Source organism: Anastrepha obliqua, chromosome 1, assembly GCF_027943255.1.
Source record: "Anastrepha obliqua isolate idAnaObli1 chromosome 1, idAnaObli1_1.0, whole genome shotgun sequence".
NCBI classification, from domain to species: Eukaryota; Metazoa; Arthropoda; class Insecta; order Diptera; family Tephritidae; genus Anastrepha; species Anastrepha obliqua.
In genome coordinates this window covers 1,209,853-1,223,175 of record NC_072892.1, presented here as the reverse complement: position 1 = coordinate 1,223,175, position 13,323 = coordinate 1,209,853, and the positions used below count along the sequence as shown (strand labels likewise).

The 13,323-nt window shown below is 42.8% G+C and overlaps 1 protein-coding gene across 1 annotated transcript; it reads right to left on the bottom strand.

The window, feature by feature from the left end:
• Nucleotides 1–576: 576 nt before the first annotated feature.
• On the bottom strand, nt 577–5,235 carry LOC129235362 (uncharacterized). The gene is made up of 2 exons (XM_054869171.1): nt 4,756–5,235; nt 577–651 (listed from the first exon to the last, which is right to left on the bottom strand). The coding sequence occupies exons 1-2, from the start codon at nt 5,233–5,235 to the stop codon at nt 577–579; spliced, it is 555 nt and encodes a 184-aa protein (XP_054725146.1).
• Nucleotides 5,236–13,323: the final 8,088 nt, after the last annotated feature.

The following is a 13,323-nucleotide window of genomic DNA, read 5'->3' as shown; positions in this document are numbered from 1 at the left end:
TGCCTTTTTGAGCTGATTTTTGGGAGATGTGGGTCTTCATATTCATTATTTCTGCTGCTGATTTATTCTTTCAGTGGAAATGGCCTTCATGTTGAACCAATGCGTTAGCTGTATCTGTTAGATGGATGAAACACTATTTCCCTGTTTTTTTATTGTATTATGTGTATTATCTTTACTCGCATTTGAGCTTTCTGGGCACAATGCTTTTTCTATTTTGTTCTGCTTATCGTTAATTTCCGTGCTATAAAATTATGGCGTACTATCTCAGCCACACGAGCTTTGGAAGTAGTGATGATACAAAATGAAAATCTCGGAATCCCTCAAGATTTGGTTATGCCTTTTGAAAAAAAACGGTATGAAGGTGAATGTTTTGTGGCATCAGCAAAATTGTTATGAAAATATTGGTAAAGAAAACTTACTGTAATACAAATCATAAACATTCAAGCTATGGCTCCAGATAGAAGGCTATCGAGTAGCTCGATACTCGTTCGAAACTTGTTCTTGCTCGACTGCTCAAATGTTTGTTCGAAATTTTCGAGCACTTTTATTTGAGCAGCTAAACGAAAATTGTTAAATTTATTTGTCAGCTTCCTTTAGTTTTTTGACGACGTTAGCGCTGTGTATAAAGAGTTTGTAAAACTTCTCCATTCTCTGTGTATAAATAATTGCAAAAAACTAAAAGAAGTCAAAATAATCAAAACTATTGCGGCCGCCGTAGTCGAATGGGTTGGTGCGTGACTACCATTCGGAATTCACAGAGAGAACGTCCGTTCGAATCTCAGTGAAAACACCAAAATTAAGAAAAACATTTTTCTATAGCGGTCGCCCCTCGGCAGGCAATGGCAAACCTCCGAGTGTATTTCTGCCATGAAAAAGCTCCTCATAAAAATATCTGCCGTTCGGAGTCGGCTTGAAACTGTAGGTCCCTCTATTTGTGGAACAACATCAAGGCGCACACCACAAACAGGAGAGGAGCTCAGCCAAACACCCAAAAAGGGTGTACGCGCCAATTCACATTGCTCGAATTATTCGATATACTCGAGGTCGCGCTCGAAAATTTTCATGTAATGAGCATCGAACAGATGCCAGGGCCGTTCGAAAATGTGCCAACAAAATCGGAAGCTCCAACTCTGTTTTCAGTTTTAGAGCTAAGACTTCCAAAAAAGTGCATGAATTGAGATACCCTTAGATTGATATTATTATTAGTCGAGGAACTTTTTCATAACCCAGAAGTTGTGCTCCTTATACTCAAACAAAGTCACTTACTTCGAAAAAAAAACCAAAAAAGTCTTTAACGTATTCTGAAATTATCAAATCTATTTTTAAAACATGTAATTTCGAAAATCTAGTCACCATTCGTTGAATAAATCAGTTTGAAAATTTGATGGCCAGTTCTAATGCAAAATCAAAGAAATTTTAAATAATATTGAACTATACCAGGGCAGCCAAGTGAAAACTAGTCTACTGATGATTCGCAAACTAAATTGTTCCAACCTTAGTCCGGGGATCGGAACACAGCTGAAAATAATTACTCAGATGATTTCACCTTATCGTCTTCCAATTAATGGGAATTCTAAATGAGGTTGAGTCTTACGGCTTTAACATCCAATCCGGCAATGCCAAAAGTTGTGGTTGAGTTAGCTTCATTGGCTGCGAAGTTCCATGGGCCAACAAAAACTTGTCATTTGGTATAATAGGGCGCGGGTATTCAAAGCATCCGCACACTCTCCTGGCTCTCAAGATGATAGCGAGTATTCAAGAGCTACCAAGGGGAACATCCAATCCCTTCCTGTAGTAATCTAGAAGCATACATTTAAGATTGGCGGAGAACTCCTAAGACCTATGACTATTCTAGTGGACTTCGTACCATCAGTTATACTATCTGTGTACGTACAGAACGGACGTGTTTTTAAAACGCTCTCTAAAAAATCGCTTACAACCGCATATATAAAGTATTTAAAACCAAGATCCCTAATTAAACCGGTCGTGTTTCGCCTAAGTGAAATTGGTTTACTCCGGGATTAACAAAATAAATTAAATAATAACCAAATCAACGAAAATAAAACACCAAAAAACCAAAAGTGCAAACAGATGAGTGTCCGACGTTCTCCGCCGTCAGTGCGCGTTCGCTCAGCCAGCATTGATGAGAACGGCGATGCAGCAGCTTTCATCAACGGGAGCAAAAACGGGCGTACAATCTCCCCGCTTACAATAAGTTTTGGCGCAAACGAAATTGTCTCTGTTTCGCAAATCCAGTCAGAAGGCATTTCGCAAACCAACGGAAAAACTTCTGATCGAATTGTGAGTACACTCTCTACAGACTCTACAGAATCAGCAAATCCGTGGTCGAAGCAAAGCTTTTCTGTGAACAGATCTACAGCCACAGCTCAAGAAAAAAAGCTCTCTCACGAAAGCTCTACGAAAGCTCTAATCAGTAACTGCCCAAACCAGAGTAAAAATAAACAGTCGGTCATACAGACTGGGTTAGACCGCTACATGAACATTCAGCCAAAGCGTAAACTAAGTCCGCAAAAGCAAACAGTTGATAAACAAAGAGAAAAAATAAAAAAAAATTGTGAAGACGGCTCCCTGTCCCAGAATAGATTTGCTATACTAGACAACAGTGAGGAAATAACCAAGAGTAAAAGTACAGGCAGTAAGTCTAAACCGCCCCCAATATACTTAAGAGAAAAAAATTCGAACAGTCTTGTAAACAATTTAGCGAAGTTATTGGGTGCAAACAATTTTCATGTTGTCTCTGTTATGAAAGGCAACATACATGAGACCAAAATTCAAATCTACGAGGAAGAAAATTTTAGAAAGTTAGTAAATAATTTCGATTTGCTTAAGAAAGAGTACTACACGTATCAGCTTAAAAGCAGTAAGGGCCTTATAGTAATTTTAAAAGGAGTTGAGCATAATGTAGATCCGTCCGAAATAAAGGGAGCACTGGAAGAAGCGGGATTTGAAATAAAGTCCATATTTAATATAAAAAACCGAAACAAAGTTCCGCAACCAATGTTTCGTATAGAACTTGAGCCATCAGCAAAATTATTAAAAAAAGGCGAAGTGCATCCTATTTACAACCTGCGTTATCTACTGCATCGTAAAATTTCAATAGAAGAACCACTAAAACGTAAGAGTCCCGTACAATGTACAAACTGTCAGGAATTTGGCCACACTCGTAGCTACTGTAATTTACCAAGCGTGTGTGTGATATGCGGTGACTTACACTCCACATCCACGTGTAGCAAACCAAAACAAGATGCAAGTGCTAAAAAATGTAGCAATTGTGGAGAAAACCACACTGCTAATTATCGGGGCTGTCCTGTATTTTTATCAATAAAACAAAAAGAATTGCTGCCAAATAGAAAACCTGTCCCACCTACAACAGTACCAAATCTAAATTCTTCTAGTCGCCAACCAATAGCACAACCACAATACCAATCATATGCAAACGTCCTAAAAACCAACCCAAATGTGGAAGCAAATAACATTAATAATTGCAGTATAGAATCTATGCTTCAAACACTCGTGCAAACTCTTAATCAATTTATGGTTGGAATGCAAAGCATGATACAGGATCTGATAAGAAATCAAACCATTTTAATGCAAACCCTTTTAAATAAACCATAATGTACAGAATCAAAATTTGTCATTGGAACGCAAACGGTCTCACCAAGCACAAGCTCGAAGTCTATAATTTTCTATTATCAAATAACATTGACATTATGCTTATATCTGAAACTCATCTTACAGATAAAAATTATTTTAGAATTCCGGAATATCTTTTCTATGATACAAAACATCCTAGAAACATGGCTCGTGGTGGCACAGCGATATTAATAAAAAAACGTCTAAAGCACAGTGTTGGTTGGTTGGTTAGAGTGGTGATTCATCCAGAATCCAACTAGCGCTTCCGCACCATTTTGTTGCCACATCCTCGTTACCAAATTGTTTAACATTTATTTACAGCAGGACTATATCCAGTCTGTGCGGTTTAGGAACCTTATTAGGTTGTTGATGTCTAAGCCAGACAGCTGCTCGAGACTCTCGAACAGCGGTTTGCCCAGGGTTGACATTCTGTCCTTCCATAGGGCAGGGCATTCACAGAGAAAATGGAAGATTGTTTCTTTTTTCTCCGGTTGTTTACAACTATGACAGTATGTGTTGTGAGGGATGCCCATTTTGGCGGCTTGTTCTCCGATAGACCAGAAGCCAGTTATGACTGCCGTAAGTCTGCAGGTGTCCCGTCGTTTCATGTTTATTAATGTCGACGATTGCTTGAGGTTGTAGGTGGTTTGCTTCCGCAGGTTCGGCGTCATTTAACTGCATGCCAGTCAGCAGTTCGCTGGTGCCGTCAACCTCATCCTGCTCCTCCTCCGGATTCGCAGAACGGAATATCTTCAGCTGGGCCTTCCGTATGCCGAACCGAAGTTTATTTTCCACTTTTTGCAGTGGTTCAAGGCTCTCTTCTGTAATTTGAAGGAGGAACGACACGCTGTGCTTTTGCGGAGCCTCCGCTTTGATGATCGACCAGTCGGCCATCGGCACTGCGCGGTTGTGAGCCTGGAGATAGGGAATCAGCTGATTGGCTTCAAACTCCATGTTTGGTATCCAGATGCGAGCCCTCGGCCTTCGTGGTATCTCGCTAGCTAGAATGAGCTTGAGCCTCAAGCCATCCCAGCTGTTCTGAATTTCGCCAATCGCTTTTTTCAGGAAATGCAATGAGTACTGGTCATCACATTTGATTACCCGGCAACCGCGAACCACTTCCACCGAGTCGAAACCTGGCGATTGACCCTCCGGGTTCGCCATGACATGGTCGACGATTATGCGAGACAACCGTGCCTCAATCTCCGACCATTTTTCAAGCACAGGTTTGCCGCGGTTGGAAGTTTCGTCCACCAGTGCCATTTGAAGGTGGTCCCGTGCCACCTCACTGAACTGTTTGGTAAGTGTGGGGACAACCGCAACCTGATCTGAGATCTTGTGCTTCTTTGCTGCCCTTTTGTTTTCGTCTTGCGAACGGTTACGTTTCTTGGCCTCTGTCTTTCGGGCGGTTTGGAATGCCAGATATTCGTCCACCACCTTTTGACACCTTGCCTTGTCAGCCTCATCTTTGGGATGAGCTTTACCTTCGGTCTCGTTCTTACGAATCCTGCCAAGGATAGCGAGAGACCTCTGGTAGAGCTTGTGCCTTGATGGGCCTTTATTGGCACGCTTTTGCCCCATGGCTTTAGCGGATGTTGTCGGTTTATTTATTGTTGTTGGCGTGCTGTGGCCCACAGCTTTACCCTCAACTGCTTCCTGGCTGGAGGCCAGGAGCTCATCCTCCGTGGAAGATCCGATCCCCAGTTTGTCATGGGTGACCGATTGCTTGTCCTGTAGCTTAGTTTGTGTGTCCGTTTGTTTGTCTTGTGCTGTCAGTGCGTCCGTTTGTCTTTCCGTCACTTTGTCCGTCTGTTTCTCGCCGCTATCCGATTTTGGTTTTTTTGTTGGTTTCATTATTCTGGTTCGTACGGTCACCTGCCCCGCCTAAGGGGCTGCGCATGTCGCCATGCGCGGTGACCAAGGAGGAATTAGGGGAAATAACCGGTCGACCATGGCAGCGCCCCATACCATGGCAAGGCCACCGTTACAACCTGAGGCGGCCTGATATCAGGAGGGCTCCGTTCAAAGACAGCCTTGTTTAATCCCCCGGCTGCCAAACCCACCCAATAGGCACGGGTCGCATCACACCTTGGGTTGAGGGAGTTTTTTTAACGAAGTTTACGTCTTCGGCCTGTGTGGTTCGCGGGAGACCTACTCTCCTACCTTCCATATCTGGGAGGTGTTCCCCTATCCACCACCTGGGGACGCGCCCTCTAGGGATAACAGGCTCCCCCAAGGGGGAGTGTACTTGAGGAATTTAATGAAGAATACCTTCAGTCCACTATTATTCAACTGCAAGAATTTTCCAGTACAATGGCTATCGCAGCTGTGTACTGCCCTCCTTCTCAAATTGTAACCGAACAACAGTTCAAAGATTTTTTTGCCAAACTTGGGCCAAAGTTTATGGCTGCAGGGGACTTCAATGCCAAGCACCACTATTGGGGCTCTAGACTGGTCACACCTAGAGGGAGGCAACTTTTTAGTTGTATACTAAGATCAAAACTTGATGTTGTATCTACAGGACAGCCAACATATTGGCCATCTGACCGCCAGAAGATGCCTGACCTGATTGACTTTGGTATTATAAAGGGTATTGATCGCAAGATTGTAACAGCGTCCTCATCCCTGGAATTGTCCTCCGACCATTCTCCGTCTATTATAACCATGGAAGGTAGTCCTTGCACCAGAACAGCGGGTAATCAGCTCCCCCATCCCAATCTCATAAACTGGCTTAAATATAAGAAATACATTAGCACTCATATAAAAACCAATGTTCCTTTAAAGAATGATATTGATATCGATAGGCAGATATATACATTGACTGAACTAATGCATGGAGCTACTAGGGCAGCAGTGGCCACAAATAATAAAAGTCGTGTTAACTCTCAACGAAACATTGATGAGACTATAGAAGATTTAGTTAAAAAGAAACGAGAGCTGAGAAGGTCTTGGCAACAATATCGTTCTCCAAAATACAAGAAACTATTGTATGAATACACAGTTAAGTTGCGTTGCGCCCTTAAAAAAGAAAAGGAGAGGCATCTTCATGATTTCCTTTCTAATCTTACTCCGACGGACCAAACAGATTACGCATTGTGGAAAGCCACAAAAAATATAAATCGGCCCATACAGTACGAATCACCAATTCGGCTAGGTAATGGTAATTGGGCACGTACGGATTCTGAAAAAGGGTGTGTATTTGCTGAACATCTGCAATCTGTCTTCACTCCCAATCAGTCTTCTGCAACTACTTGCTTACCACTAGACATATTGCAACCACCAAAAAAGCCAATAAAGTTTAAAAAAAATAACATAGTCTCAGTTATTAATCAACTTAAACCTAAAAAAGCACCAGGTTACGACAAAATCACCCCAAAAATGCTAAAAGAGCTTCCCAATATTGCCGTTCTTCATATCAGGCACATATTTAACGCCATCTCTCGTACTGCCTACTACCCAAAAGCTTGGAAATTATCTCAAATCATTATGATTGGTAAACCTGGGAAAGACTTAAGCCAAGCATCCTCATATCGGCCAATTAGTCTATTGTCCATACTTTCAAAGCTATTTGAAAAGTTGCTCTTGCAGAAAATAATGCCCTTTATTCAAGATAACAATATTATTCCTCAACACCAATTTGGATTTAGAGCAAAACATAGTACAACTGAGCAAGTTCATCGCATTGTGTCATTTATACGAAAGTCCTTTGAGAAAAATCAGTACTGCACTGCACTGTTCTTAGACGTAGCACAAGCATTCGATAAGGTATGGCACCGCGGCCTAATTCACAAAATTACTAGTTTACTGCCTACGAATGTACACCTCTTGCTGCAGAACTATATCACTAATAGAGAATTTGTTGTAAAGCAAAAAGATTTTTTCTCTCGGCATTGTAGAATAGACGCTGGAGTTCCACAAGGCAGCGTTCTGGGCCCTATTTTATATGTATTATACACATCTGATATGCCAACGACGAGCCAAACAATGACATCAACATTTGCCGATGATACTGCAATACTTTGCACTCACACAGACCCAAAAGTAGCAACGTCTATATTACAAAGGCATATACTTGAAACAGAAGTATGGCTTAAAAACTGGAGAATAAAGGTTAATGAAACCAAGTGCGTGCATATTACTTTTACTCTAAGAAAAGAAACTTGTCCTGCAGTTACAATAAATGGTCAGAATATACCACAGCAAAACGAAATAAAATATCTTGGAATTCACTTAGATAGAAGACTCACATGGCGGAATCATATTGAAAAGAAAGTGTCGAATATCAAGCTTAAAATGAAAAGCCTATATTGGATGCTTAATTCGAAATCAGCATTACCTCTAGAGTACAAAGTGCTACTATATAAAGCCATGCTAAAACCAATATGGACATATGGTATAGAAATGTGGGGAACGGCTACGCCCTCAAATATCGAAAAACTTCAGAGAGTGCAATCTAAAGCCTTGCGGATAATCACGGGAGCGCCATGGTATATAAAGAACGTTAACATTCACAGAGATATTTGCATACCTCGTGTAGCCGATGAAATAGTACGGTTGAGCAAAAAATACCTACAAAAGCTAGAAGACCATCCCAATAAACTAGCGCGAAATCTACTTTTAGATGAAGGTCACACAAGATTGAAAAAAAGAGACATCTTCAAGTCTGCAGTATCTTAATGATCTCATCTCACGCGAGAGTCCGTCCACAACTTTCTCCAACCACATCTATCACATTCGAAACAAAAACAAAAAAACAACATCATTTTCACAATCGACATGAGAGACAACGGAAGCTCTAAGGGAGACTGGAAACTAGGCCTTTCCGGCTCCCAGCTACGAAGAATCGGAGACTGGAAACCCGTCCTTTTCAGCTCCCAACTACTTTTAGATGAAGGTCACACAAGATTGAAAAAAAGAGACATCTTCAAGTCTGCAGTATCTTAATGATCTCATCTCACGCGAGAGTCCGTCCACAACTTCCTCCAACCACATCTATCACATTCGAAACAAAAACAAAAAAACAACATCATTTTCACAATCGACATGAGAGACAACGGAAGCTCTAAGGGAGACTGGAAACTAGGCCTTTCCGGCTCCCAGCTACGAAGAATCGGAGACTGGAAACCCGTCCTTTTCAGCTCCCAACTACTTTTAGATGAAGGTCACACAAGATTGAAAAAAAGAGACATCCTCAAGTGTGCAGTATCTTAATGATCTCATCTCACGCGAGAGTCCGTCCACAACTTCCTCCAACCACATCTATCACATTCGAAACAAAAACAAAAAAACAACATCATTTTCACAATCGACATGAGAGACAACGGAAGTTCTAAGGGAGACTGGAAACTAGGCCTTTCCGGCTCCCAGCTACGAAGAATCGGAGACTGGAAACCCGTCCTTTTCAGCTCCCAACTATGAAGAATTGGAGATTCACAACCGATTTTATCATATATGTAAATATATGTTCATTTGAGCAAATAATTCGTTTCTTAGCACTGGCAAGGAAACATATTACTCTAGTATATAAGATTTGTAAACTTATTGTTAGTTTCTTATAAAAGAAAGATTCAATAAATAAAGAAAAATGGAAAAAAAAAAAAAAAAAAAACTTCGTACCATCTGTGAAATACATTGGATTTACAATGAATGTTTCTGGGGAGTTTAGGAAAAACAAAACACAATGCGCAAATACTTACTAGGTTGTTCAATAAGTTTTGTGGTTCGATTAGAAAAACACAATTTTATGGTTTCAAATACACTTTACTGGAAATCAAAACACTTGCTCCAAAGAGATTCTAACCGCTTCATTTAACCTAAATGCGCTAATGGTTGTCATCTTCTTGATATGTAGATCTATCGGAATAATGTGTGTCAGTGCATTAAGAGCCTCCCTAGGACATAATCTGACTGCATCGACAGGCTGATCTTTGTATTCTATCAAGTAATTTGATGCTGTAATCTCTCCCTAGAGCTTTCCACCAAACTACAGATCCATATGATAAAACCGTTTACATAACCGCCTTAAAGAGCCATAAAGTATACTTAGGTTGAAGACCCCATCGTCCTAGCATACGTTTACAGGCATATACTTAGGTTGAAGACCCCATCGTCCTAGCATACGTTTACAGGCATATACAATAATTTTTGCTTCCTTAACCCGTTCTTCTGTGTTTAATTTCCAGCTAAGATTGGAGTTCAGAATTATCCCTAAGTACTTTGTACTGGGTGAAAGTGAGGGAGTTTGTCCATGAGAGTTTGTAAAAATTGGTACCTTGTATCTGGTGGTAAATAGCAAGTGGCCGAAGAGTTAAGCTCTTGGAATGATCTCATCGTATTGGGGTCGTATTAGGACATGGTCCTGATACCATTAGCACCAGATCATCAGCGTATGCCACCACTCTTACTCCCCTTCTATGAAGTGCTATTAAGATTTTGCTAATTATATGCTTACACTTCATGATTCTACTGCCACATATTTAATTTTGGTGAACTAGGTTTTCGCTGGAGGATGGTTTCATGCGTAGAAGTCCACGCAAGTGGGGAAAGTTACTGATCGCCATTCACCTGGGAATGGCCAGGACGATTCTTCTGCATATGGTTCAAGCAGCTCACAACGGCCGGGATTCGCCCACATATCCTCTGGGTAGCTTCCGAACATCCGTTCGGGAGTGAGCTAAAGTGAGAAGGCGAAACATTCCAGGATAGCTGGTTGTGCGTTGGGTTTGGGACCCGCCACTTAAAAATCCCCCGCAATGAAAAGTTTAAAGAAGCCTCGGATGAGACCTCCCTATACTGATGACGACCCCTGCAAACGAACTAAGGACTATGATTTGAGGACATGCACCTGGAATGTCCGGTCCCTTAATGGGGAAGGTGCCTCTGCCCGGCTGGTTGATGTCCTCGTGAGAGTAAAGGCTGACATCACTGCCATCCAAGAGAAGCGATGGACGGGGCAAGGAAAGAAAACCATAGAACCTTGCGACGTCTACTACAGCTGCCATGTAAAGGAGTGCAAATTCGGTGTCGGATTTGTTGTGGGAGAGAGACTTCGTCGCCAAGTATTGTCGTTCACTCCGGTGGACGAGCGTCTCGCAACAATCCGCATCAAAGCCCGTTTTTTTAACATATCGCTAATTTGCGCCCACGCCCCGACGGAAGAGAAGGACGATGCGACCAAAGATTCCTTCTATGAGCACCTGGAACGTTCCTATGAGCGCTGCCCCCGCCACGACATAAAAATCGTGCTTGGCGACTTCAACGCCAGGGTGGGCAAGGAGGGAATTTTTGGTCCCATAGTCGGAAAATTCAGCCTGCACAACGAAACAGCCGGTAAGGGACAGAGGCTGATCGACTTCGCCGGGGCCCGAAACATGGTAGTCTTTAGATTCCAGCATAAGAAGATTCACCAAGCCACCTGGATGTCTCCTGATCGAAAAACACGAAACCAGATCGATTATGTTGTGATAGATGGAAGACACGCTTCTAGTGTATTAGATGTACGTACGATCCGAGGACCCAACATCGACTCGAATCACTACCTTGTTGCAGCCAAACTGCGCACACGCCTCTGTGCAGCAAAAAACGTACATCTACCTACTCAAAGAATGTTCAACATCGAAATGCTGCAATCACAACAGACAGCCAGAAGATTCGCCTTCGACTCTCACTCCTGCTCTCAGAGAGCACTGCCCAACAAACCGGCATGCACGAGCAATGGAGCAACATTTCTCGTTCTCTACGTACCGCCGCCGAAGAAGAAATCGGATTCCGGCGAGCCCGAAAAAACAACTGGTACGACGAGGAATGTCATGCTGCCGCAGAAAGAGACGATGCCGCCTATAGAGCCACGCTGCGATCGGGCGCAACGCGAGCCATGTGGGATCGCTACAGAGAGCTGAAAAAGGAAGAGAGACGTATTATCCGAAAGAAGAAACGAGAGGGCGAAATACGTGAGTGCGAAGAGCTTGAGATGCTGGCCACCAGGAACAACGCCCGAAAATTCTACCAAACAGTTCGGCTTACAGAAGGTTTTAAGACCGGGGCGTTTTCCTGTAAGAACAAAGACGGCGAACTGGTGACTGACGTACAGAGCAATCTTAAATTATGGAGGGAACACTTCTCGAACCTGTTAAACAGTGACAGCTGCGCATGTCACCGAGAAAGTGAAGATCCCGATACCCCAATCGTTGACGACGGCATTGTCGTTCCGCTAGACGATCATGACGAGGAAAGAACAGCGATAACGCGGCTAAGGAACAACAAAGCCGCGGGCGCCGACGGACTGCCGGCTGAGCTATTCAAACATGGCGGCGAGGAGCTGGTAAGGTGCATGCATCAGCTCCTATGCAAAATATGGTGGGATGAAAGCATGCCTGCCGATTGGAAGTTAAGTTTGCTCTGCCCAATCCATAAGGGCGATCCTGCAATTTGTGCCAATTACCGCGGGATTGGTCTTCTAAATATCGCCTATAAGGTTCTAGCGAGCGTATTGTGTGAAAGGCTGAAGCCCACCGTCAACCAACTGATTGGACCTTATCAGTGCGGCTTTAGACCTGGAAAGTCTACCATCGACCAAATATTTACACTACGACAAATCTTGGAAAAAGACTCACGAAAGGAGAATCGACACACACCATCTTTTCGTCGATTTCAAAGCTGCATTCGACAGTACGGAAAGGAGTTACCTGTATGCCGCGATGTCTGAATTTGGTATCCCCACAAAACTAATACGGCTATGTAAGATGACGTTGCTCAACACCAGCAGCGCCGTCAGAATTGGGAAGGACCTCTCCGAGCCGTTTGATACCAAACGAAGTTTCAGACAGGGTGACTCGCTGTCGTGTGACTTCTTTAACCTGATGTTGGAGAGCATCGTACGAGCCGCAGAACTTAATCGCTCAGGCACAATTTTTTATAAGAGCGTACAATTGCTGGCGTATGCCGATGATATTGACATCATCGGCCTTAACAACCGCGCTGTTAGTTCTGCCTTCTCCAAACTGGATAAAGAGGCAAAGCGAATGGGTTTGGTGGTGAACGAGGACAACGTATCGGCACCCACGTCACTGTAGACAGTAATAATTTCGAGGTTGTAAAAGACTTCGTCTATTTAGGAACCAGCATTAACACCGATAACAATGTCAGCCTGGAAATCCAACGTAGAATCTCTCTTGCCAACAAGTTCTACTTTGGACTAAGTAGGCAATTGATTAGTAAAGTCCTCTCTCGACGAACAAAACTAACACTCTACAAGACTCTCATCATGCCCGTCCTAACGTATGGTGCAGAAGCTTGGACGATGACAACGTCCGATGAAGCGACGCTTGGAGTGTTCGAGAGAAAGATTCTGCGTAAGATTTTTGGACCTTTGCACGTTGGCAACGGCGAATATCGCAGACGATGGAACGATGAGCTGTATGAGCTTTACGACGACATAGACATAGCGCAGCGAATAAAGATCCAGCGGCTACGTTGGCTGGGCGCGCTTTGTTAAACTCGGCCAAAATCGCGTAAGCGGTTATAGCGCCAATTAAGAAGAGAAGAAAAGGAGGTTTTCGCTGTACAAAATCATAGGTAAGATAAGAATAAACCCTAGATTAGATATGGCTGATAATATTAAAAAAATCGCACTTTAATTTACCAAAAGCGAATTATATTTATATAGCAAAC